Source organism: Cottoperca gobio, chromosome 17, assembly GCF_900634415.1.
Source record: "Cottoperca gobio chromosome 17, fCotGob3.1, whole genome shotgun sequence".
Lineage (NCBI taxonomy): Eukaryota > Metazoa > Chordata > Actinopteri > Perciformes > Bovichtidae > Cottoperca > Cottoperca gobio.
In genome coordinates this window covers 5,718,198-5,746,101 of record NC_041371.1, presented here as the reverse complement: position 1 = coordinate 5,746,101, position 27,904 = coordinate 5,718,198, and the positions used below count along the sequence as shown (strand labels likewise).

Here is a 27,904-nt window from a genome sequence, read left to right as displayed (position 1 = left end):
ACTTAGTTTACCTTGATGTTGAGGGCTCGACTCTCAATCTCAGACGTGCACTTCTTGATGATGAACGGGACACCGTCTGGGCTGTTCTTCGCTGCTTGGGCAAAGTCGATCCCAAACAGTTGAAGTCGGCCTTGCAGCTTTTTATGGCCACACTGGATCGCAAGCGTCTCTAGACATTTCTTATGGCAGGTCAGAGAGCACTGGCAAAGAAAGGGACACAGTTAAATTCAGGATTATGAAGTGGCCGATGGATTAATACTTAATTATTGTTTGGTCTCTTCTTGTTTTAGGTCTTAGCACCATATTTATCATTTGCAAATACTAGTCGGCAGCCAGCTGGCAACACATAGTGGCTTCGTTCGCTACATCTACTGCTTCTACTGAACCGTCATGAATTAAAAACACACACCAGTATCATTTCTCCAGCTTGACAAAGAGTAGATGTACCGTACCTCCTCGCACTCGGCTCCGTGGAAAACCACCAGACTATCGCACTCTCTGCACTTAGACGGGGCCCGTAGTTTTCTCAGCTTATGGGTTTGAGCGGCTTTGGACATCTGAGCGTTTCGGAAGGGACCCGGAGAACTGGCCGTCTCGGTCACCATCTCTGCCAGGCCTGAAAATCAGAGTTGCTGATTGATGAGGGAACTACACGCAGGTGACAGTTCCCGTTAGTTTAAAGCGGAAACAACAGAACCTCTGTGACGGAAGTCTCTGATAATGACACGTCTGGTTGTTCACACAAAGAATAAATTAGGAGATGATAATTAGGATAAAATGAACCGAATAATCACGGGCACTTAACAACATGATGAAATAACAGAACACCTCCAGGCATATAAAATGTGTCGATGTCATATTCTGCTTTAAGAAATACAGAGAGCTGATATTTAATGCATAGTTTTACTTCCTCATCATGCACACGATAGAAGAGCTGGTTCGCTGCTTCAATTCTAAAATGAGAAAATGTACAATATTCACTGACTGGGAGAGCTCCGCGTAGATACGGGAAGTGTAATGTGACGACGTATGCCCAAACTAACATGACCCCAATCTGTGCAGCTCTGTCAAGTGTAAAAACATTGATGTAAGCGAAACCCACGCACACAGTGAGGCCCATAAAGAAAGCACTATATGAGGAGTGCAGCAGTCTCTCACCATTTCTCCCTCAACTTCCCTGTTACATAATTGAACACACATTGGCTGCGTTACTGCAGATACATACTGAAAATTGATATGTATATTGCGATGCATCTGCCTGATGAGAAGGGGACACATAAAGTACAGTCATAAAGACACACACACACACACACACACACACACACACACGTTACCATTGTCTGAGGGCGACGGTGGCTCTCTCTCATCCAGGTCATCAGCTGAAGACATGGTGCCAGTGGAGGGAGTCCTTGGCAGCCGTCGTTTGAAGTCACCTGCACGTACACATACAAGTCATGAATTTGTACATGACAGTGTCCAGTGGCCAGTTGTGAAAGTACAGTGTTACCACAGGGACAATCTGCCGGTGCTTTGCTGAGAACAGATCAGCTATTGTGCTCTACACGTGTACATGTATGTGTTGATCATAGCACAGTGTTGCTGGCAGTTTCAGTTGTAGAGGGAAGTGCACTTGACACAGAGTAGTGTGTGGGTCTGGTGTGCAAAAAGGAAGTTACAATAAAGAGATTATAATAAGAAGAAACATCAGGAGAGTTTTCATGCTCTTTTGGCTTTGTTGTGATTTTGACATCAGGCTGTTTTCTCTTCTCATCTTCTCACCGTCTTTATCATCTTTAACTTTTTCCCAATATGACTTCTTGATCTCCTCTGTTAAATGTTTCATTTCTTTGTCCCTTGTATTCTTTCACAATGTCCTTGTGCAAATACCCTCAAGACCTTTTTTTTATCAATAAAAAAAAAAAGTTTGACGTAAATTCCTCTTACCTGGACTGGCGGTGGGGGAGTCCATTGACCTCGACTCGCTGCTGCCTCCCGCGCTCTCCGAGTCGCTGCACATCCCGCCCTGGCTCCCCTGACTGCTGGAGGCCCAGGCTCTCAGCGTCGCCTGGCTTCTCAACGCTGCAAGAAAGCACACAGACCACCAGTCACACACACACACACACACACAGAACAGCAGAAGAAATACAGCTAAATAGCAGTTTCCCGTTTTGTTATATTCTTAGAGTTTCAGTTATTTTCAGAGACAAGTGGTCAAACAGATATTCTAGACTTATGACGAGTAAGCAGCACACAACGCTTTGATTCAGTCCTGAGAACATTTCCATGACACACACACACACACACACACACACACACACACACACACACACACACACACACACACACACACACACACACACACACACACACACACACACACACACACACACACACACACACACACACACACTGAGTACCTTGTATGTCCGTGCTGCTGTTGGACCTCCGCTCCCTGATCCTTGCCGGCCGCTGCAGGGCGCAGTCCGCCTCGTCTCCGCTCAGCATGTCACAGGAGTTGATGGATGCCTGTGACAAGTTGCCGTGGGAGGAATGAGTGCTGCCCACTGACCTTTTGTTGATCACAAACCTGGGGAAATAAAGTCAGCATTTAAGGTTGTGCGTGATGAAGATTTATATTGTCCCGGTGTCAGTAGTATTATTACATTACGCAGTGTGTATCTGTGGGGATTGTTGATCAACACCGGTGACTCAACCGTTACTTCTCCAGGCACTGAGACTTTTGGCTTTCGGTTTCTGGCACATCATGTGTTTTTCTAACACCCACTATCAAAACTCCAAGCAAAAAAAACATGGAGCCCGGTGTTCTGAATAAGCAAGCGTGTACTTAAGATTCTTATATTGCCTCTTCACACCACACCTGTGGGATCTCTGCTGTATTAAGAGAGCCAATTCATTTCATTGGAATGACTGTGCCTTGTATTAGGGGCGTACTTATCTGTCTATTACAGGCTAACCTAAGCTGTTCTGGAGACCCCCCAAGAGTTTTGTAATTCCATAGTTGCTAACAGATGTTGATGAAAGTCATGAAAGCTCCATTTTAATTTGTTATGAGTAACTTCAAAGCACTTTCAGAAAGAGCAAGTTGTGCTTTTAGTGTAATTAAGAGTGAAAGAGAGGATTAGGAACAGAAAACTGAAATTAGCGCAGCCAGCAGACCACTGCGACACAGAACGTCACATGAAACACGTCAGGGGCTGCACAATAATGGAAGCACTAAAGCATTAAAGTCACATTTTAAGCCACAAAGAGTTCTTTCAATCAGCGTCACCGCTTGTGATTTACACTTTACTGTACCAAATAGAATAACATCATTAATCTTAGCATTAACTTAGTACTGAGAAAGTGAAGCACGGCTTATTGTTTTAGTAGTAATGTGTGTGTGTGTGTGTGTGCGTGTGAAGTGGATTCTGACACTGCTTTGACAATCTAAGTAGGAGTCTTAGAGACAAGCTCTAACCCAGAGTCCAACTCTCACGCTCACAATCTCCCCTGCTGCATTCAGCCTGCGCCACAGATATTTCCTGAGGAAGGGCAACAGATTCAACACGCATTCTGTCTCTCTTTAAATCTCTCTCTGGCTTCCTCCCACTCTGACTCACTGTTACCTTTGCTGAAAGAAGAACTGGGAAACTTTTGAGTTACTTGGAAGATATTTTGAAACACTTTCCTCTTACGCTGACGTTTAATCCAAAAAACAACCATTAATCCTGAAACTCTGACTTCAGCCGGGCTCATTTCACATCATGAGCAACAGTCTGTCACGTGCTCATAACAAATGGGTGTCGCAAGCACACTTCTTAAGCTCGTCGGTGAAAATACTTCCACAAACGTCTGACTTGGGATTGATTTGAATAAAGCCGTGCCAATCATAGCTAAGCAGTTTAAATAGTGCGTGTACACAGTCCTTTGGTACCTGGCATTGTCAGAGGAGGTGGAGTCTAAGTTCACGCGATCTTTAGGCAGATTTCTGGGCAGGTTCCTGACGAACTCGGCATAGCATTCGCCCGGTTCGTACAACTTGGCACTCTCACTCAGGACCTGGTAGTGGGCGGGGAGCGACACAGTCTGCGCCTGCTGCATCTGGAACCAGTTCACTGTCACCTGAAGAGAGAAAGATTGGTTTGTTGAAAGAAGAGGCAGACATTCTTTCATGTGCTGTACTTTCAATGGTTTCCGTTCAATATAAACAACAAAGTATTTGGTGCAGACTTGAAATGCTCGACAGATTTCTGTTTCAGTACTTCTGTGGACACAGTTTGATTAACCGCTCCAATCTTAATAACACGTACAGTGCGTGTCAGATGGCTTGGTATGTGATTATGCAAGTTTTTAACTTGACCTTTACAATCCCAAAAACACATGTCATTAAAAACATGTGTCATGCATTGTACCTGGAAGATACGTCTATAAAAAACTGAATGTTATGGGACAATCCGGTTTCCCTCCCTCGGTTCTTTGGCTTGTTAGCCGACTGCTAATATCACACACGGTCCACTCACAGCTTTGAGTGTGAGGTCACACTGGAAGACCATCTCTCGGATCTGTGTGAGGATGGTGCTCTTGGCGTTGGCCAGATCCCTCCTCCTGACGCCTGCGTCAGCCATACAGCTCTGGTACTGATCCTGGGCCTCCTCCGCCTGACCACAGCAATGGATACAGGAAATGAGTGAGGGCGTGGATGAAATGCTTAATTGCTAAGAATTCAACTGCAATGCAGTGCTGCACAGACAGATTCTGACAACTATGCATCAGAGACACATGCCAATATAAAGTGTCCTGGTGTGGTAATCCCCACTTCTCCCCTGCCTACCTTCTGCAGAGCCTCCTCTTCCAGCTTTCTCTTCTTCTCCAGCTGTTTGTTTCCAGCATTAGACTGCTCCTCCTGGGAGCGGTTGGTAGATGAGTGGGCTTTCTGGTACTCCTCTCTCTTCTGGGCCTTCAGCACTCGCGCTTTACGCAAGGTTGCAGCTGCCTCTTGCTGCCAAAGCCACACAGATCAAGTAAAGAAGGCCGTGTGATTAAAACAGTCGTCATACATATAATCAGGAACACCCTCTGGTTGATTAACCTTGCATGTGAAGTGATTATGAACACTGCCAAGAGGGCTCTTATTTCGTATTACCATCCAAAAAGGCATATTGTTATGAATCACTGATGGTGCAAATTAAAAGAAAATGCCCGATTGTATTCTGTGAATTTAGCTTTACTGACATTTACGTATCTGACAGATGGGTCGCAGTGCTATTGAGCCAATAGTATCTGATAGTGTGTATTGAAACTCATTACATACCATTTTCTTTTGCTCCCTCTGCCACTGCTCCTTGATGTCTTTCCGCAACTTGTCAAGTTCATTCTTACGGCCCAGAAGAGGCTGAGAGGAGATGGAAGGTCAACAATTACGTTGGAGGAACACGATTTCCAATGGGCCTTTGCTCAGACAGAGGTTTGTTCTCAAAAGCCAAGTCATAAGGATGTTAACTATATCAGAGATGTTTGTTTCCTGATCCGCAAATACAATTACAGAATATTACTGTTGACTACAGGATTACAGGCTTTCTGACTTAAAAGGGTCTGAGAAAACAAACAAACAAAGACAGAAATAAAGAAAACTGAAGAAGTGTGCACGGAGTCATTTTCCCCAGCCACAGTGCATTTCCCTACAGGCCTTTTATTTGTGTGCACTCTTTATGTGCATCAGTGTCAACAGAAAACAGAAATGTATTCCTCTGCTCCGTGAGACAGTCCTGCCGGTGAAACACTCAAATGAATCCATCAGCAGAACGTTTGAGCTACACGTAACGGCTTTGTAGTCCGGTAAGGTCACAGACTCGAGTGTTCTTTGTGAGCCACCGTCGACTTTTTCTCGTCACTCTTACCTGAATAAATTTGTTGGTCTGAAGAGCCATCGCCGTTTGAGTAAGCAGCTGTTTGTATTCAATGTCGTTTTTAAATGTGGAAACGTAGATATCACTGAAGGGCATGTAGTCCTTGGACAAATGAAATAAAGAAATTAACATCGGAAAAACAATTTCATAAGAATATTTATCTTAATTAAAGACATAAAGTAACAATTCTATGCTAATCACACATGATCATCTCTTCTGTTACCTGTTGACTGGCCAGTGTCTTGGCAGACTCCGCCATTTTGGCTGAACTTTTGGCATACTCGATATCTAAAAGAAAGATGGTTGTACAAAACAATGAGGAATTATTTATATATAAAACCATGTGCAGTTAATTTAATCCAATTTCATAATGCTGGCCTAAAACAAACTCATTCTGGTTATTACATTACACATTACAGTATATTACATATGTCTTACACTGACCCAAGTAGATGTCATTATAAATGGAACAGACAGTAAGGCAAGAAGGCAAATGGTGTCTGCTTGTTAATACAGTCAGGTGAAGCATAAGCATGCAGACTCTAAGATAGTGTGAATATGTATATATACATATATGTATATAGTAGAAGCATAACCACAAGATTGATTTGGAAATTCCAGGAGTCTTGCCATGGCCATTTAATTTAAAATACTTTGAAGTTCCTGAACATATCGGCTACATTATGTGAAGGAAAACACCCGTCTCTGCATTTTAATGAAGTTTGCCTTAAGGTAGAAAGGAATGAAGCCCTTATTCCTGACTGACTGCGCTGAGGTGCCGTGACTAAATGGCTGGAAATGCCCAGAAACTCTTCTGCCACTTCTGAACTCAATTAACAGTCAAATGGCATATATAGACTCAGGGGTCTATTTGCAAAAACCCTGCTTTAGTCCTGGGTCAAACACAATTTACAGTTAACTCTCTTGAACAGTGGCAACAATTCAATCTTGTTTTTCGCAGCGCAGCTTAACAACAAGGTTGAATTTGTACCACTGTTCAGAAGTTATCAATCACCACATCTTGTCCCATAATATCTAGGACAATATCCTAGTGAGGTAATCCACTGTCAGTAGTCTGAACGTCTCACCCATAGCCAGTCGTTTCTCCATCCAGGCCAGAAGGTCTTTGATGTACCTGGACCAGGCCTTGGCGTAGAGTAAAGCAGACTCCACCCCGCTGTCATTCTTCAGCAGGGTCAAGTCAACTTCTTCCTCCCGTGACAATGGCACCTCTGGGCCTGGAGACACAATGAAAACAATAACAAAGTCAATCGAAACCACATGGTATCAAGAAAATGTGCAAAAATGTTGGATCGATGGTGTCTCCGTTCTATTATCCCAACAGACGTGTGTGGGAGGTGAATGAAAAAACACATTCAGGTTAAAGTGGACACTGTAGGAGGATGTGTAAGTGCCGGGCATCTTTTCAAATAGTCCAACAGCATTGCTTTTCTTTTTACTGGTTACACTGAGATGTACCCCCCAACCCATCCACGATCCGATTTAACACAAACCCCCATGTGTTTCCCATCCCACACGTAACTACTCCTAAACAGGAAAGGAATGTCAGATATGTGGACGGAGAGGAGAAAACGAGCAGCTAGTATGAAAAAAGCAGCAGAAATAACAGGGGTGGAAGCAGAGGCTTAGGGCGGGTCTACCTCAGGCATTCAAGAGTCCAGAGCTTAAATCACTCAGCTAACTCACAAGCTGACACTCTGGACTGCCCTGGGCTACAAAAAAAAAAAGCAAACATTAAATGCTTTTTAAAGCAGCCATTAATAGACTATTACATTAAAAGGATTAATCTATTTTTTCACCAACGTTGCTTCGAGGTAAATGGAGAAAATGTGCGGAACACTTACCCACAAGGTCACTTTTCTCTGAAACGTATCCCTCGGGATCCAACGAGAGATTGTCAAAAGACTGTGAAAAAGACATTTCAGATTACAAGGAGGGAATGGCAGACATACAATCAAAGATAGACATCAGAAGCAGCTGGGTTTTCAACACCCCAATTAAGTACAGAAAGCAAGTCTTTCAGGCTTTTTTTAAATAGAGGCGTGGTGAGATTGCCGCTTTAAATGCACCCTTTTGAAAATACTGTCATGTTTGAAAACAAAGCTTTACAAAAAAAAAAAAAAGCTGGCTTGAAAGCTGGGAAAAGAAAAATGGTGTCTCACCCTGCTTCTCTTGGTCTGGGGGATCCCCAACCCTGAGCCGTTGTCCACATCTCCCATAAGGAAGTCAGAAACTCTGAGGGAAGGATGTGTAGATGTATGTCAAAAGCGCAGTTTGAAAAGGTCAAAATAACAATATATTCAGTATTTAAAGGGCTTTAAGCAATTGCCGTTGGTGTTGAAAAGGTATACAGACATTGTACTCACACATTGCCGAATGTGAATGCCAAAGTGTCAATGGATGTGTGTATCTCGCCAAATATAGCTTTTGTGTTTTCTGGGTTCACTTCCTTGAAGTTAACGCCTGTGGAGGGTGATACAAAAACACAAAACCTTCCATTACAAACCAGCTAAAGTTCAATCATTCAACAAATGCATTTCCACAACTAATGGGTAATGAAGAGGTCGCAGCAATATAATTAAAAACATGGAAAATAGATCAAAAATACATTTTAAAGCCCAAAAAATGTATTAAATGCAGATTAATTAAATGTTTTGGTTTTCTTTCTGAAATCATATGTAATAGAGACCATAGTTAACCGTTTGGCTTTTGTGGGGAGAGGTTTATATCGCCTCTATAAAAAGGGCAAAAGTTGTTTCAACTAAGTGTTGACATTCTCCTCGACAGCAGACAAAATGTTTAACCCTGCAGGGTTACGCAGGGTCAAGAGTTTTAAAGACAACGCTATGAAAACAGCTTAAAAGTCACAACCATTTGAGCCGAAGTAGTCAAAGGGCAATGGCATGTACAATCCATGTCTTCCCACCAAATAAGAAATGTCTGCTCCTGAAAAGTTTCAAGGATATTCAAGGAATATTCAGAAACAATCCCAACTGTTCCCGCCTTTGTTCCTGTGTGTTACAATCCCATAGGCTATCTTCCATGTTGATCATGCACCGAAAAAGCAGTCAGTTGTGCACATTCTTGTATTTGAACTCTATTGACAGTCAGACGTCCACTTATTTTAGAATCATAAGGCCATCAAAGCTCGACATGTCCTCGAGAAAGAGTGCAAGGAGCTTTCCTTGTGAGGGAACGTTTTACTCAGCAAGACATTTGCAGAGAGCAATCGGAGGACCCAAAGAGACAGTGAATTCCGACTAAGCCGAGTACTTCCTGCCTACCCGCAACAGGAAACACTCACACAGCTTGAGTTCTGTGACATGTAACACTATATACAACTGTGACAACACTTACCTTTTCTCTCTGTCACCTGGCATTGTCGTCTAGTAACTAAGAAAGAAATCTCTAGACAGTTGCACTTTGCAGTCCGCTTTCTAGCTTTTGTGCTTCCATTTTCTCTTCATAAGAGCAAGTTCGATCCATGAAAGTGGAGGTTGGGTAATTGTAAAGTTCCAACCTATGACGAAACATAGAAGGGTCATGGCATGCTGGGATGGGGAGGCAACCCCAAGATCCAGCGAGACTCTTGAGGACACCGAAAAAGAGGGGAGACACCGAGTAGCAAGCCTCCCTGCCGTGCACCTCCCTGGCCCTGAATGCTAGCGTACAACTCTGCACTGACTTCTTCCTCAGGACATCCTGTGGGTCTCATAACAATGATTCCAGAGCTCGGCCCCCCCTTGTCACGATTGAAATATGGAAACTGCATCATTCAAGTACAGGGGCCATTGTTTTCTCACGGCTGAGTCGTAACTGGGACAATTAGGGCATGAAAATGTTTTTGATGAGTTAAGAGCCATAATGTCATTTTTTGATCATTCTGGCTTGACATCACTTTATTTCTCTGGTGTTATGAGCCATTAAAACATACTAAAATATAATAGATGCATTAGTGAGTCAAACTGAAACAATTGTTTATATAAATTGTGGAAAGAGTGTCAATTGTAGACACAACAGCATGCTTTTCTTAAATTAATTAAATCTACAAAAGGTTTATCTTCATAGGGACAGAGAAATGCCTTTGACATACAAGATTGATTGGAGTAAACAAACACACTCTGTCAGCTTCATGCATCTTCCCTAGACAAAGGGGGACAGAGAGCAGGGAAAGAATTTCAATAAGTTGAGGAAGTTGACACTTTTATTGCAGTACCCTGCAGTTCTTCAGAAGAAGGAGGGGGACATGAACACTCTCAAAATGTGACCAGGGAAAGAAACCTTGTCTGGGTCTGCTTTGCACCAATGAGTCAGTGAAAATACACAAACAGAGAAGACGTACAACACTACATGTAAATGGTATTTAGAACTGGTTAGACAACCATGTGTTTGTAGAGGAAGGGAGAAGGGAGGGAGGGAGGAGGATGTCTTTCTCGGTACGTTCTGGCAGCTGCCCAAATGCCCCAGGTGTCATGAGCATCAAAGAGCAACATGAGTGAAGTGACGACACACTCTGAAGACACTGAGACGCACGAGGCCTGTTATCATCCGAACCTTTGAGTCCTCATCTCTGATGTCTCACTGATTCATTCTTTCAGCTTCTCCTTTTCAGTCCTCCTCTGGCCCTCTGACTGTGTCAATATTGTGTTACCTACTGGACATTAGGGACAGTCCAACCAGGGTGTCCGTTGATGCAAGGCACCCCCTTGTGGACAGGCAAATCTTCCACTTGTCAACAACATATGCAACTACTGTAATTACTGCGAGATTAAGTTGATATAATCTACAGTAGCACCATCATTCCATCAGTGTAAGGTAGTCAACGCATGTTTTTATGCAATTTTAGCATACAATATAATAAATATCTTCGTAATACTACTTCCTGAAAATGATAACGTCACCATACCCATACATTTGGTAAAACCTTGATTGAGTATTTTTGTATTAAGGGACGCACCAATCAAATGGTTTTCTTCTTTCAATAAAGATTCCAATACCTCAACTCATCCAGTACAAGTCCTCTCTTCCTCTCAAACGTAAGATGTGTATGTCCCACTGCACAGAACTCATTGTGATCATTTCCGTGCGAGTCAACATGAGCTCGAGGAGGATCAACCGAGATGGTGACCTTCGATATGCAAAGCTCTCGCAAGATGGTTGAGATTGGGCATTGCACTCGAATGGTTAAGGTCAGGATGGGTTGTTGGGCAGCGAGTCTCGCTAGAGTTTTTGCAAATCTAGGGTTAATATCTAGACGTGACCATCGAGGATTACTGTGGCTCAATGAGAAGGCGGTCATAACTGAAGGAATGTAAAACTGTATTTACTGTGGATCAGTCTTATCATGGCAGATACCCGATCCGCTTAATAACCGTATTGGCGCCGATACTGATTATGCGCATGGGATTAGTTCATCACTATTTATATTATCAAATGTAATATGTTGTACTTTAGAAATTTGGGGAATTTTAGGAAACCTATTTAGTTTATTGTAGGTGTTACTGGGCTTCCTAGAAACTGAGATCTTCAAACATCCTTTATAAATGTGTATGAACCGTCAGTTATCAGTAAGAATAGGCTTGGTGCCATGATGTCGGTTTCATCTCGTCACTGTCTGTCCTATAATTTAAATTAGTCTCAATAATCCTTCGGCTGATCTAACACTGGATCTCTTTTGTTTCCTTTTGGCATTCTTAACATTGATAACGCACTAGTCAGTGGTTTACAGATGCACACATGCATTCTTAAGGTTTTTAAGGAGTAGGTCACCACTCAGATATTGAGATAAGGCAGGTGAGCTGTCAGACAATCTCACACCTCACGAAAAAAGAATGAAGACGCATGGATGTGCTCGACTGACAAGCAGCCTGCCAAGGGGCCTCCGCGGTCGCTGAAATATGGAATGCAAATTACAGTCATGTAGTCTCCGCTGTAGAGATTCTTGTGTGCAAGTCAAGTGAAGAAATACCCCTGCAGTGGATCACATTTCTAACACACTGAACTCGTGAGTTGAGATTCCTTTTTGTTTGTATTTGTTCAGGTGGAAGGAAACAGATCTGTTGCCGAAAGAGTGAAAACTTCTCACACTGTGACCTTTTAGAAACAATTCTCCAACTCAACTGACCAAGAAGAGAGCAATACAAATATTACTGCAGGGTATTTCCAACACTAGTGTGCAAAACTGATGTAGGCCCGTAAACCTGGACCAGTAATGCAACAATGAGAGTTAATGCCAAGATATCTGAGCATCATCTTTGAGTGCTTTTAACTGCATGTCTGTGTGCGTCCATGCATGCTAGTGAGTAATTACTGACCTTTGACCTTGGCAATGACTGTGCCAGCCGCTCCCAGGATGTCTACGGAGTTGAGGGTCTGGTGTTTGCTGATGACGGACTTGAGGACGCGAAGTAACTCTGCCAAACGTTCCTGCACCACATCCTGAAGACCTTCCAGATTCTCTAGAGAAAGAGAAAAAATGAGAGAGGATACACATAAGTAAGTCCGCCGGGTTAACAAAAGTGTGATTAACTCCGAAACCCAACTACCATGCACATCACACATAATTATGTATTCGTCAAAGTCGCCACCATCACACTACAGTTTGAGTCACAGGTTAGTCAGTGTGAAATTCCTTTCGTCTTAGCCACACATCACTCAGCAAATACTTTGTCATTACTATGAAACTTTGATGTCATCTAATCCAGACATTTTCCCTCAGGGCGATTAATACATTGTGTTTTATCTGTCTGCACGATCGTGCCATCAGATGAAATCTGGAAGACAGTTATGGTTGAGAGACAGTGACGAATTATTGTTATGAAACTTCTTTTCTGCTTCCTCCAGGCAGACAGTGACACCATGTACACCGGAAAAGGGATGTGTCTATGTAAACATGTCAAACTGTGTCAGTCGCGGTTATGACATTCTCCCAGGTGGAGTTGATGAATACGCAGAAATGTTGACGTGCTTTTTGAGTTTTTGTGGTCACAAGTGAGGCCAAGTCAAACTTATACTTTAGACACGTCCCAGTTAACATAAAAAATGTATCTGTGCAATAGCCCTTATGGGTTTCAAAATCTTTGAGTTATGATAGAGTTAGGAGTTACAGCTAAATATCTTCTTTAGTTATTCAACTTTGTTACTGCTTGAGCTCTGAATAAATACAATTGTGGTGCAGAATCTTAGTTTGTGTATGACACAATTTGTACAATGCAATCCCCTCAAACTAAATTGGGTTGAAGAAATCTAATCTGAGCGTTGACTGAAGTGGCACATATGGTAGCTATTATGCGAGCAGACTTCTTTCTGCAGCAATCAGCAGACAGTGTGAGGGGCAAAAGAAAAGAAAGAAAAGTTGAGGAACATCTTGCATTTTTCTCTGTTACTAGCGGTTTTAGAAGATGACACTTGAGCATGAACAGAATGTAGAAAATGCATTTAGATTACAAGCCATCCCTTTATTTTGTGAAACATAATACATTCTAAATCATTTTGCTATGAAAGGGATGCATTTCCTGTAGAACCACACACACACACACACACACACACACACACACACACACACACACACACACACACACACACACACACACACACACACACACACACACACACACACACACACACACACACACACACACAGTGATGACTAATAAACAATGTATCTGTATTTAAGTATCTGAATGAATTCCCTCTTCACAATTCTATAGGCTCTCTGTAGATGTCAGCACTTACAGCAAAATACACTTTTTAAATCAGTGTGATTTAAGCTCTTTGGGTAAAATACAAGATGACTCTTCAAACAACAGGAGAGGAGGAGTCTGTCTGCCGCTCTGATGCATCAGCTGAGGCTCTGCAAGTTGCCACCAGACAATAGGTGAGTTCATGTCTAACTCACTGTTTTGGAAATAGCAGGGACACCGTCTGGAAACAGAAAAGTCATCTGTTTTTCATCAAGGCCACCCCACCAGGCAGTAGCATAAGATGAGAGACCAGATTTATTGGAACGTTAAAAGGCATTACAGAGGGCGTGAAAATGAGAGCCTGTGTGTGTGTGTGTGTGTGTGTGTGTGTGTGTGTGTGTGTGTGTGTGTGTGCGTGCGTTACCCATTTGAATCCTGTCTTATTCAAAAATACACACACTAATTTAATTGGCTGGTACAAAACATGGTAGAAGAGACATAATCCGTAAACGAGACATAAGCCCTGGCCATCTGTGACTCCATTTCACAAGAAACGACAGGAGCGATAGACATTAGTATCGACGCTAGGACAGGAAATACTTTGACAGTGAATTACCAGGGAACATCACACAAAGAAGACTTGAAGTTACTCTCCAGATATACACAAAACTAAAAAAGGACACAAGAGCAACACTTTGCTGATTAGTAGCTAACCAATCCCTGTCCCTAGCTCCCCACCCCCCAGGATTAGAGAAAATGCATCCTGTAGAGCAGGGAGGACTCACCTGCTCACCTGCCCCAAGGCGAGAGGTCCCTGGCACTGCAACACACACTTTGAGGTACCCCTCCCTACTGACACTGACAATGGTCTTTCATTAGGAACCCTCCCCTTCCTTTTAACCTTCATTCTCAGTTGTCGTCACCAGGGTATTTTTGGTTAGGCCAGTGGTGTTTGAAGATTTGCTTATCAAAGACATGTGTTTTTTTTTTACCATTAGCATATGAGAACCATTCCTAATGGAGGTCCACACCTCAGAATGCTCACTTAGCATGACAGAAGTGAACAGTAACGTAGGTTAGGGTCACCAATTTCCCTTTCCTCTAAAAAAAAGAAGCATTTAATTGCACTAATCTGTTCTTCGGAGAAGCGAAGGGGACACACATTGTGAGGAAATAACAATAGTCGTGATGTTGTGGCAACAAAGACAGAGGGAACTCCTGAGACAATCTGCTGGATTGGAACTGAAGCCATTCAGGGCATTTTTTCCTTGGATTGGAATTGGCTGTATCCTTTGTTTACCGTCACCCACTGCCAGCTGTCAAAAACTATCCACCGCACAGAATTAAAACACTGCAATGGAGTTGCACAAACAAACGAATAGCAGCCATTGATTTCAAATAATGATATATGACAGCGAGCTTCCACAAACAAAAGACCCTGTCCTCACTAATGAGAGCAAAGCTAATTTGGGGGGGTTAAAAAACCTATCGTGCCTCCACTCAAGCAACATTTTGCACAGCACTTCAAAAGTACTGGGGAAGAAAGGCTGTTCTAATCCAGTGGATATTAGACTTCATGCAGACTGCATTTTTGTTATGTAGAGCAGTCAAACACTTTCAAAATTCTTTCCTAGTTCTAGTTCTAACATAGGCCTACGTGGGCTAATCATGCACTTTGCTACGGATGGGAATCGAGAATCCTAGATTCCTTTGAATCGCATGCCTCTGTGACTATCGATTCCTCTTATCGATACTTTTTGATAGTTGCACATGCGGTGCAATGACGTAAAGCCATACGCACGCTGCATCATGTTTCAGTTTCTTTGGGACCTCTGCACTCTTTGTCCACCTAAAGAATGTATCAGGGATCGATAGGGGAGTCGATATAGAACCGGTTTGAAAAGAGGAATCTGTATTGAAATAAAAAAGTATCAATTTACATCCCTACACTTTGCTGCTTGTTATACGAAGAAAAATATAAATTGAGCATGAAAAGAATCTGCAGATACTGTATTTGAATCAAGAATTCAGCTTGGGAATGTCCACACTAAAAAGCCAATTTAAACCATGTCATTAAATTTAGCCAAAAATAATATTTTTTTAAGTTTTAAAATGTTTTATTCAAAAGGTAACGAAAAAATAATTATATAGATGACCTTTTTGTCCAATACAAGTGTGTTCATGGCTTAACCTCCACATTGTGTGTGTGTGTGTGTGTGTGTCAGCACAGTCTGTGTGCAATTAGGCTACTCAGATCATTGTTACTTCTCAGCTCTTAAACCCCAGATTAAACAAATCCAAACAAAAGATCTGTATTTAATAATCAGAAATGGGAATAAAGTTATCAAAACAAGGTCAGATTTTGTGCGACAGCTCATACTGATCATCACCATTGTTGCCCTTTGAATTGTGTGAGAGGATCTGTGCTCACTGCAGCGTGAGACAGCTGAGAGAAAGCTGGTAAAAAATCAGTGGTGAGTGGTTTTGTCCCAACAATGGCATCAAAAAGGGCACTGGAAATTTGCAGCCAATTGTGGGGGCCATGCCATTGTTTTGGTAGAGATAACAGCGCTGAGGCATAGAGCTGGGCCATATTGTTTAAAGGAGGACCCCCCCTGCCAACACCGACGCAGCTCAAGGCTGCCTCGTCTTTCTTTACAGTGCTGGGATGAGCTGGTGTCCCAGCCACGCTTCACGCTCGCTCTGCTTCATTTATTCTCTGAGAGATCAAGACCTCCCTCCCTTTTAAGAAAATAAAGGTCACAATGAAAAACGCTTCTAGTAATATGAACGTTTGACTGCGATCTAAATCTACACAACGATATAACAAAACAAAAGTTAAAAGTTCACATTCAAGACAGTGGAAGTGTTAAATGTTTGGCATTTTGCTTGATGATTATAGTTGATTGACGGATCTTTTTCTGTCGAGTAATTGTTTCAGCTCTATATTAGAGTTTCATCTTACTAGTCATGATTATAGTTCCTATATTGAAACACAACTCCAAACAGCTGAGTGTTGAAAGCTCTAACTGTACAGAACAGTATTTTAAAAAGTCCCCCGTCTGGTAGATTAAACATGTCTATATTTACTTCCTTTCAGATAAACACATCAGTGTTTCATGACGTCACTACGACAAAACCATGCTGCTAGACGTATTACTCTGGGCGTGCAACATCTCTATTCAAGTTTGCAATGCAACATGTATAACAAGACCAAAACATTCAATGTGAAACATCTCTGCTTCACAACATGAGTCCGTATTTAAAACAAATTGAAATCAATGACAGAAAAAGCAACAATGGATTCCACTAGTGACTAGTTTCCACAGGATGAGAAGGGATATAAAAAAGGTCAAGAGAAACTTCTCAAACAACCCATCCAGAATAATCCTCTTCTCTGCTGTCAATCTGTACGCTGTTGCAAAAACTATAATATATACTCATAAACACATCATGTTTGGAGTAGCACTTTTAAGCATGTTTAAGTGGAGACTCAACTTAAAACAGTAGCTCAAACATTTGCCTTTAAATTAATGTCTACCCTTATATTGTTGTGTGTGTGGGGGGGGGGGGGGTGTCCCATTGTGTCTAACAAAGCTCATTGTGTGTCTGGTGCAGAGAATGACCAATCTAATCCAAATCTTCAGGTGGCCTGACAGAGGTTACAGCCTCTACTCCCCCCACTGATAACAACAAGCAATCAACTGGCCTGTCTGGACACGCGATCTGCTCGACATGAAACAAGCCTCAGCAGCTCTGGTGGTGACACAGTGCTACTTGGGAAACAGCCGCGGGGCATTACTGAAAGACCGAGGAGGCCACATTTCTCCATCAGCATCCCTCCTCCTTCTCTTCTTTTGGGAGGAAAGGGGGGGATGATGGATTTACACCCGCAGCAGCAGATGATTTCCAGGTTGATGTTTTTAAAGATGTATCCATCAACCTCATTCCAGGATGGTGACACATTGTTCTCTGTGGTGACTCAGTCATCACCCCAAATGCTCCCCTACAAATGGAAACGGCCACTTTTTGTCTGTTCCACAGAGACACCGGAGCCAAATATGCTACACTCAGATTAGGGTCTCTTCAATTACAAACCACAAGGCCAGAAAACATGAAATACTCACTGTAACAGACTCTGCTTGCATTGCTGAGCTGCCTGCAACCTGATCTGCGACAGGTGAAGTTGTTTGGTCAGGAAACCATCTCCAAACACTAATTCCCCCCCCCCCCCCCCCCCCTGTCCAAACAAATGCAACATTGCTGGGTGCCTCTCTGTCTTTCCCATGCCTTGTTTGGTGACAGAGCGGGCCCCAGACATCACACAGACAGTAAACAGCAGGCACTCCATAAACAGCTACCTGCTCTCAGCCCATTAGTGAACTACACTCTGTGAGGTCTGGACTTCACAGTCAGGCTAATTCTTTGACACTTCATTACATGTTTTGGGGGACTCTACGGCAGGTGCGCGACAAGCATGCATTCTTGACTCAACACACAGTCTATCAGGTACACACGGAGGGGAGACAAAGCAGAGAAGGAAAACAAGCTTTTACACAAGAATCCAGTCCACACCATAGAGTTTTAGACGATTAAGAAACCAACTAAATCCACTTTGAATTTTTGTTTTAGTTTTACAAAATTGGATAACGGTAATCAACTTTTATTATAATTAATCTGTTAATTATTTTCACAATTTATCAATTTGGGTATAAAATGCCACGGTGACATTTAAAACATATTCCTAAAAACCCAAAAGTATTCAATTTACTATGATATAAGATGAAGTAAAACAGCAAATCTTCACATTTCAGAAGCAGGAACCAGACAATGTTTGGCTTATAATGTTGTAAAACAATAAAGAAAAGCTGGTATTGTTAGCCAGGTGTATTTCACTAGATGTCCCATATGCATCTAGGGGTGACTTCACCTTGAGAAGCTGGCTTTGCGAGCTTCCGGAAGGAATGACGTCACTTACTACCGTATGGGAATGTGTGTTGGAGACTTCTACAATATTGGGAAACAGAAATGACTCATTCTTCCAGACGTGTGAAACGGGGGGGGGGGGGGATCTATGAATGAGTTGGGACAGGCATGATTGTGTCACGCCTGTTCCAACTCAATGTCCTTCAATTCAGTAAGCATAACGTTAACTGTTTTTGGTCTTCTACAAAAAAAACAAAAAACAATTTGACTCGCAAATTAGCACTACAAGCCTCAGCCCCCCCCCCCCCCCTCTGCTCAGGCCTCATCCGAGCTGTACATTTCAGCAGGTCGGCCCAATGGCCCAACAGTGACGGCCCCTGCTAGCAGGAGCTCCACTGGCCAATCCACCCCTCGCCATGACCAATCTCCTACACAAACATCCAGAGCCCATAACCATAAATCCCACCCCAGGAAACACACCCCAACCACAAGCTTGCACAAAAACATCCTTCAGCATCACAGGGGAAAGTTACTGCCCAACAAATCTCTCCTTTCTTTCTCCTAAGAGCAGCAGGCAATTAAACTATTATGTGCTAGAATTGGGCTTTTCTTTCAATTGAAGGCACCACCCGCAAGTGTCCACTTCAGTTGGCACAGGGGGGCACTTGTTGGAGAGGGGGAGATATTTGTGGCAGCTATTGCTGTATATGTTCTTTAGAGAGTAAAACAGGGTTTCAAATGTTTTAATCATTCTTCAAGCAAATGAGTCAAGGAATAGAATTATTCTAATCTATTAAATGTACTCTAATAACCCTAATAAAGGCTGCAACCAACACTTATTTTCATTAGCGATTAATGTGCAGATTATTTTCTAGATTAATCAATAACATTTCTCAAAGTACAAGGGGATGTACTTAAACTTTCACAAAACTCAAACTCATATGTTCAGAAGCTGAAACAGCATTTTCTGCCATTTTTGCATGAAAATGACTTTAACAATGATCTTAATAGTTGCCGATTGTTTTTCTGTCGAAGCTAACTAATCTCTATTTTCAATGAGCCCCACAAAACTAAACATTATCATATAAGTGCAGTACTAACCTTTTTGAACAAAGAAAAACGAGTCCATGAATAAACAACTTGAGTTGCGTCTCACAGGGACTTGTTCACCTGTGCTGCAGATTGTAACAAACACTTTGTGAATATATTATCATATAGGCCCACTTCTCTAAAACTAAAATAAAGCCTGCCTTTGTGACAACAACACAGATACAGACTGGTACTGCGAAACACACAACAATGCAGTTTAACTGGAGAACAGCCAGATCTTATCAGTGTCATGGTGACACCAACTGCACACAAAAAAAGTCAGTTTTCATAGTGAAACTAGAACTTATGAGTCAGCTAGACATGTTCCTCCTCATTTTAAGACATGCAATACCTCTTCTCACACAGCACTACACTGTATGCAGAACATGTTCTGTTTATCTGTGGTAAATACGCTTTCAACTACACGCTCTGCAACTATGCTGAGAGTTGTTTGTTCTACCCTGAAGTGGATCTGTAAAAGACCTGGCGTGAAGCACTTTTCTTTTTCCACCTGAGGCTGAACGGCTAAAATAAGTAACCCAAACTCCCTGAAGGCCCAGACACAAACAGAAATCCAAGAACTAGTGGCGACAGAAGAGAGACCATTTTCACAACACTCTCGCTGAACACTTCATTCCAGGTGGCCATGTTGTTGTGAAAATATCCGTGTATATGAATGATCAGATGAAATGAAGATGAAAAATGTAAAGAGACTACGTGTGTGTGTGTGTGTGTGTGTGTGTGTGTGTCCTCTTCACTTCAGTTGTTCGTTTTAGTCTTTAGATCCGCTTAAAGATAAAGGCCCGAAAAAGAGAAGACGGTGAGGGACACATCGCAAAAACTAGGCCGACAGACGCTCATCGTAACGGCCCGACATTAACCGACGGCCGATAATCTGCTTGGGGAGTCACGACCTTTAAGCGAAAAAACTTTCAAGGATATAGAATTTCCGACAGTGTCCTGATGGCTGAGGTAACAAAGGCCATTTTAAAGATTACACCTCATCCTGTTCAGCCCTGTTGGCCTGCACACTAATCATAACTTCCACAGCACATTTCTTAACAAGCATTCCTAAACTATTTTTGGCTGATGAGGACAAACCACACTTTTGTTTTGTTTCAGCACATTTGTAGAATAGGAGACACTTCTGAGAAAGATGTAAACGTGTTCTTCCAGTGTGGCCACATAAATAAACACAAAACAAGGATGTAAAGTGATGACGAAACTAGGCTTTCGCTTCGTACGCGAGCTTGTGCAACAGTAACATTCTGCAAATGACTCTTCATAGTTGACAAAGTGAAAGATCAAATTCTTCCAAAATACCAGTTTTGTCCCATATAGTTCAGATGTCACACACACACACACAGGTAGTGATTCCCCCTGGGACCATTCAGTCAATGTATAGAAATATAGAAATATGATGGCGTGTTTAATGGGTTGCATGGACTGTAATTGCGCCCCTGAGATATTTCACTTGGATTCCATAAAAAAAATGGTATCAAATTTCCACTTTTCCCCCCCCAACCTGAAAACTTTAAATGAAAAGACAACCTTGACTATATTGCTTCTGCTGAGTTGTATTTATGACCACAAATCTAAGCTGAATTATTTTTAGGAGAGTTTTCACAGTCAATCTGCCTCACACCTACCATTAGTCTATTGAAGGCACTATAGCTACAAGTGAACATTTGTTCTAAAGGAATGCAGAGTATGCAGGAGAGTGGGGGGATGGGAGGGGGACAGCAGCTCGGCCGTGTGGAGGACTCCCTTTTCATCCTGATTAAAACCATTAACCAAGCTGTCTTCTGCAAAGCAATACAGACTCAGATATACATTTCAGGATGAAGGAAATATTCAGACTTTTTTTATTGCATTTCTCTTTTATTATATTGGCTCTGAAATGCTGAACACATACTAGTCTTGTACTATGTCTATTAAATGCTTGTAATGTTTACATCAGGGGGGAGTAAGCTATGGAATTAAGTTATTACAACATAATAAAAGGTTTGACTTACTGATACTACAAGAATTTACTGAGTGGTTTGATGCATCATTACATGATTTGTGTTTTTTTAAGTAGACATTTGGGGGAACTGGAAAAATGTTTAAGATCAATGTTTGACTACAAGCTGTAAATTCATATCCAAAATCGTAGCCGTTGTCTCCTTTCAAGACAATATTGACGATTTATGCTAGACTGCTGACAAAATGTTAACAATTTGTTGTTCACCATTTTGGCTCAATGTGACTGAAATGTTATCGAACCAAAGTTTGAGTGTGATGCAAACCGGTGAGAGGTTAAAGGGTGGTGTGTGTTGGAACGTGCGAGTGGACAAAGATCATCATGGGACAGCATGGGGACGGGGACAGGGGTCACCTACTCAGTCAAAACTCATACCGCTCAGCTTCACATTCTTTTCTTGGGTTACATTCTTTGACAGCTTTGGCTATTGTTGGGCAACATTTCTTTGCAAGCACTGTGACTTAGGGCCAAGTTATGAGAGAAAGTGTAAATCTACACCACAATCCGACCCTGGGGAATCAATGAGTGTGAAGTCGTGGGTGTGAACGTGGAGGGTCTAGTTAACTCAAGCTTACGGTGACGGATGCAGTTCCCCAGCGGGTTTCCGTCAACCAAACATGTGCCTCCAGCTAAATAGTGGCGGGTGTCCTGGGAGGAAAAATAAGCATCTCCCAAGCTACACTAAGGAGCTAAGAGACCCACACTGAGGACAATACAAATCTGCCAGATGCCAACAGGCACACAGCCTTCAGCATTGTGTCGGTTTCACACAGTACTCCAGTGACAGACCTTTCCAAATATGAAAAGAATAACACGAGAGCTGGCATGTGCCTCGCTGACCTCTTCCCCGCTTCCCTCACTACCTTGTTCCTGCAGCTTTCCTCCACCACATGGAAACCTGTTGCTGTCAGGCTGTTTATCTTTTCAAGCATAAAAAGCTATGACATGCTGCTGATCCCACTAAAATAACAATGCGTGCAGAGATGTAGCAATTTGTAACCCTGCCATAACTGCTAAGTTTAGCGATTTAAAAAAAGAAAAATACAGATCAAATCTCTGTTAATGATGATACAGTGTAGTCACTTAAGGAAGTACAACTATGCTGGTGGAAATGAAAATGAAACAAAACTTCTCATACAGCTAATTGTAATTGCCATATGTTTTTGACATTTCTAATTTAATTTCATTGAACAAAGACGATGCATTTTCATGCGTGTTCAATTTGAGTTTAATTAGTTTGAACCATGCAATAGACTGTGGATGGTATCATTTAACGCGTTTTTACCAAAATAGAGACACAGCCTGTTGTTTTTTTCCAGACTGTGTAACCCTGTTGATCCCTCAGACAAAAAACATGAAGTCATTAATCCAATCTAATTATGGATGTTAAGACATACACACACACTAGGAAAGATGTAGATGAATGTAGAATGTCATAAAGCACTTTAAAGTTAAGCAAACGCGTAATGACAAAAACATTGAGGTTATTGTAATATTTTCTATAAAGCTATAAAGAACTGACCAGGCTCTCTGGAAGAAGATATCTTTTATCTCAATGGGACCTTCCTGGCTGAGTAACGGATAAATAAAAGAAAAATGTGAACCTGGTCATAAAAACCTCCCCGCTAAAGAGAGAAATATTCAAAGGGAATAATTAGTGTCTGTCTTTAAGAGACAACTGCCAGGTTTTGCTCCAGGGCAAGCAAACAGGAGCCAGATCACTTAAAACAATATCAGGATGTACAGTACACGGGGGCTGTTGGGACGAATGATCAAACGCTCAAAACTATCAGACTCTAAATCACATTTTAGCTCAGATGCAAACATGTCTTGTTATTCTGCTTGCTAGCTTCAAAGGAAAGTCTCAGTTTCAGTTGTGGTTTACTGTGGCAGTCTCAGTCACGTGACAGTGTACGTATATTTGAAGCTTGCTGTAAACTTGGATTTTATTTGAACTGTGACTATCTTCGCTACCAATTAGTAATGAAAATGACTCAATGTTTACTTAGACAGCAAACCATCTTATAGTAGCAACATCGTGCACGAGTTGTTCCACCAACGCTCTTGCGTCAGTGTCTTTGAGAAAATAATAACAAAAATAAACCACTAATCCAAATGACAAATAGCTGAATGAAATTATAGAGTCATACGGTATGATTTCATCCCCTCCTGCTCAATAAGAGCTGTTGTTAACGGGGAGGCAAATATCCCAAATGTTTCTGTGATTGCTCAGAGCAACACTCAGCACGACGCAAGCCAAGGCTTACTCGCTGAGGCCTCACTCCTCCAGCCAGAGGAATGGCTAAACAACTCACTCCCACTACCAGACCTTCAGTTGGACCCCGGGTTGTGTGTGTGTGTGTGTGTGTGTGTGTGTGTGTGTGTGTGTGTGTGTGTGTGTGTGTGTCTTTTCACAGAACAGCAGCAGTAGTAGTTGTAACAGTGCAAGTCTCACATTATTGATTACACAGAAGGAAAAAGAATAATACTACTACTAGAATAATGCAGACACCAAAAAGCAAAATCATAAATTGATAAGTAGATTAAAAATCTTTAGGTTTTCAACTGAAAAAAAAGAAGCAATTTTACAATGTCCCTTTTGTTCGGGGATTCTTTTTTCCTGACAATTTATAGAGTAAATTAATATTAATAATAATATAGTAGGTTACCATCCGTGTATATGCTAGTGTGAAGCCTTGTTAAACACTACGTGTGTGTGGTTGGAGTGTTTGTGTGTGTCTGCAAACAAGAGCGAAGCCATCTAAACCAAGTGTGAAGAACACAGAGAACGAAAGTGTGTGTGTGTGTGTGGGTGTGTGTAGTTGTTAAGAGGCTAACAACACTGCAAGCGCTCCAGCATGTTAGCGGTGAGGCTGTTTTCACACAACACTCCAGGTGGTTCTGGCTGTCCGTCATGGTGGCAAACTTTGGGCTTTAGTTGTTAATTAATCTGTAACATCACAAAAACACACAGAGCTTTCCTGGACATCTAATCCTTTTACAGTACCAACTATATTCTGTGGGTGTTAGCAGAACAGAAGGCATCAAAGCAGGCAACACTGTCTCTGTGATACACTGCCTATGAGTCAAAGAAACATGTTCCCTATAACAGCGTTTAAAAAGCTGTTGGTGTGTTTAGGAACTCGGATTCCTGTAGACAACTGACCAAACAAAGACAACATGACATCTTGTCAGTACATTCCCAGTGTATCTACCATGGAATTTGCTGTTAGAGAAATCTAGCTATCTACAGCATCTTTGGCTCCTTTCTAGACAAATAGTCAGCATTGAACAAAGAGAAATCCATTACAGAAGAGATATGTTCTACACAGATAGCATCCTCGCCTCTCAGTGAAGGCCTTACTCAAGTGGCACAAGTCTAACTTTCTTGCTCTTATCATGCTATTGATATTGCACTCTCAACTATTACCTGAATGCAACACATTCCCCATACAATCTGGGGTTTGTTGGAAGAAAGTCTATCTAAGATATGCAAGAAATCCCAACTTGAGTGGAAAGTGACGCACACAAAAAATATATAATTATACTGTTATTAGTATATAAACCATAGATTACACTGAACATGCACCATTGATATGGGTAACAAGTATTCAATGGTGGATTTTCTTTCTTCAACTATGTCATTTTATGGTCTATGGCCCTGACCCCCACAGCTCCTGCACTAACACCTCCACATTCCAGCTCTGTCTGAACTCACCTTTACACTGGAAAGCCTCCTTTAGGTTGAGCAACACATCAGCAAACCCCCGTACATCATTCACCAGATGCATTACATACTCCGGATCCACTCCTGGTGCCCCCACGAGATGAGATGTTAGCCCCATGCTGCTCAGAGGATTGGGGTTCTTGGAGCTGCGGCCCAAATCCCAGGTTTTGGTGGATCCTGCAGACAGAGATCCTGTGTGGGGGTAGGAGAGATGTCGTGGCAGACCCTGGGTATGCTTAGTCCCACCACCACCACTACCACCACCACCGCTGCTGCTGTTGTTCCTTAGCATCCCAGCAGCCACTCCAGCTGCCACCCTTTACAGGGGGGTACAGCAGGCCAGCTAGCCCCTGAACTTAACACGCTGCCCTGGTCCCTGGATGGCTGAAAGACAGAGAATGATGGATGAAGATGATGTGTGTGATTGTTTCTCCATCTCCAAACTCATTAATCTACTGTATAACTGACATGTTAAAGACCTGTTTCATATGTATACTAACCACCAGTAACCTGACCCAAAGTATAAACAACACATCCTGTAACTTGTTAGATAATCACTGTCTTACAGTTTTATAGAGTTTAACGTTACAGCATAACATATTTATGGTCCTTTTTTGTATTTTGCGCCACAATATGATTGACCTTTTTACATTGCCTTAAGGCTAACGTTACAATGGTTGTTACGTTTAGCAACGTTTTGCAGTTGCTAGCTTGTTTTTGACATAACGTTATCTGACAATACTTAACAGCACTGCCACACAATGCCATAAAAAGAAAATAGTAAAGAAAATAAACACAGTTAAATGAACAAAACAAAAGCAACATCTCGGGAATTAAATACAAAACTCAAGCAACATTGAAAAACAACACGACCTCAACATTTCTTTTTTCCGGACAGTTTACAATGAAAAAGTGATGCTGTCGACCGGGGTCATAAACTGCTTTGCTGGCACAGCCAAAAAAACGCTACTTAAACTCACCTGCTCTGCATTTTACTGACATACTGGCCACGATATCCAAACAAAACTTCACTTAATGGAGCCTGTGAAAACCCTAGAGCACTTCCGTTACAAAAAACAAACTCCAACAGCCGCTGAAAGTTGTGCGCTTTGAGTCACTGTACATCGGAAAGTAGCCTACAATCAGCAACTCTCGAGTCATTCGTAATTTACTAGTCGGTTTGTCACGTGACGATACAGACGCGTTTTGATTGGCCAGATCCTCTCAACGGGTATGGAGCTGTGATGCCTTCACGTACGGAGCGGACGTTTGGGCAACTAATTGAACGGATTAGTTTTACATTTACTTGCCAAGATAGTGTAATGTATTTTTATTGAATATATGTTGCATTTGATAGGACACTTTAAATAATGCATATTTATGATTGTAACCTTCTTTTTCGCTTAAAAACATTTAACTATCAAGAGACCTGTTATCACGTACCATGTCAATTGACGTTGGATTGTTCGATGACCTTTGAATGTGCTGAAAAACAGTAGGCATTTTTAGCATAATATTCAGACTTGGAAGAGCACCAGACATTACATTATATTGCTAGTTTATAGGTTAATACAACAGCATGTCACATTTGTAACAATTGTGCCATACCTTATGTTGTGTTGTAATTTAAAGTGTTGCCCAAATTGCTCAATTATGACGTTTCTTTCACTTTTTGTTTCAATGGCTGGATTATTTGACACGAACACTAGAATGTAAACTCAGGAATCCCCTTTTCTTATCTGGAATAGATCCTCATTTAACTCTGTTAGATCCAGCCTCCAGTGCTGTAGTACAGTCGATTATTGTTATTAGTTGGCCTAGTTTACTAAATACTAATATATGACCTTTGACACATTCATTATATCATTTCTGTATATTTAAACTGGGCACACCATGCTCGTATGGAGTACACTCTTCTGTTCCTGTTCAGCAATAGATTGTGACATAAGTCTTGCCAATCATTTTAAACCCTACTGTATTTCAGACCCAACAACACGATAATAATATCACTACTCATTAGGATAGAAAATATTGAATCATCATGAAAGGTTATTACATGATTATATTAATAATTCAAACATTAATATGTTATTTTAATAAACTTACTGCAAGAATATATTTGTTATACATTTTAAGATGTTTTTTAATGTCTAGGCAGGGGAAATTTATGAGTATAGCCTCATTACTCTGGTTCATTTACAGATTAGATCAATGCGTGTTATAAATAAACTCATTTAACCAAACTACTGACACCATCGCTGCCCTCTAGTGGTCATATAAAACCATAGGACACCTAAAGGATGTTGCATACACGAGAAACATATTGTTCTCGTGTTTCAAGATTCTTAAAAAGCTTTTTGTATTTTAAATATGATGATGGTGCTGTGTTATGTACGTAAACATGGTGAAACTGAACCAAAAAAAAGGGAAAGAATTCAATTTACATGGTTAATCAGTGTTTGTCTTTATTTCAATATACAAAAAGATGGATGTATTCTCATCTAGTTTATATTTCTAAGCATTTCAACTC

At 41.6% G+C, this 27,904-nt stretch overlaps 1 protein-coding gene across 3 annotated transcripts in view; it reads right to left on the bottom strand.

Moving 5' to 3' along the window:
* The window catches only part of LOC115022669 (rho GTPase-activating protein 29-like), a 30,475-nt gene extending 3,935 nt beyond the window's left edge, over nucleotides 1-26,540 (bottom strand). Inside the window, exons 1-18 of one of the 3 annotated variants that reach the window (XM_029453737.1) lie at nucleotides 26,355-26,540; nucleotides 25,366-25,758; nucleotides 12,242-12,385; nucleotides 8,294-8,390; nucleotides 8,090-8,162; nucleotides 7,772-7,832; nucleotides 6,995-7,144; nucleotides 6,130-6,194; nucleotides 5,898-6,008; nucleotides 5,312-5,392; nucleotides 4,832-4,999; nucleotides 4,521-4,658; nucleotides 3,935-4,122; nucleotides 2,418-2,587; nucleotides 1,945-2,079; nucleotides 1,335-1,433; nucleotides 453-616; nucleotides 12-200 (exon numbers count right to left, since the gene is read on the bottom strand). In XM_029453737.1, coding sequence (XP_029309597.1) covers nucleotides 12-200; nucleotides 453-616; nucleotides 1,335-1,433; nucleotides 1,945-2,079; nucleotides 2,418-2,587; nucleotides 3,935-4,122; nucleotides 4,521-4,658; nucleotides 4,832-4,999; nucleotides 5,312-5,392; nucleotides 5,898-6,008; nucleotides 6,130-6,194; nucleotides 6,995-7,144; nucleotides 7,772-7,832; nucleotides 8,090-8,162; nucleotides 8,294-8,390; nucleotides 12,242-12,385; nucleotides 25,366-25,666 — 2,334 coding nt within the window. In that variant the 5' untranslated portion in view covers nucleotides 25,667-25,758; nucleotides 26,355-26,540. Of the gene's footprint in view, nucleotides 1-11; nucleotides 201-452; nucleotides 617-1,334; nucleotides 1,434-1,944; nucleotides 2,080-2,417; nucleotides 2,588-3,934; nucleotides 4,123-4,520; nucleotides 4,659-4,831; nucleotides 5,000-5,311; nucleotides 5,393-5,897; nucleotides 6,009-6,129; nucleotides 6,195-6,994; nucleotides 7,145-7,771; nucleotides 7,833-8,089; nucleotides 8,163-8,293; nucleotides 8,391-8,798; nucleotides 8,844-9,284; nucleotides 9,550-12,241; nucleotides 12,386-25,365; nucleotides 25,759-26,354 lie in introns of those variants that run through there. The other 2 variants (XM_029453739.1, XM_029453738.1) reach the window with 2 other exon arrangements.
* Nucleotides 26,541-27,904: the final 1,364 nt, after the last annotated feature.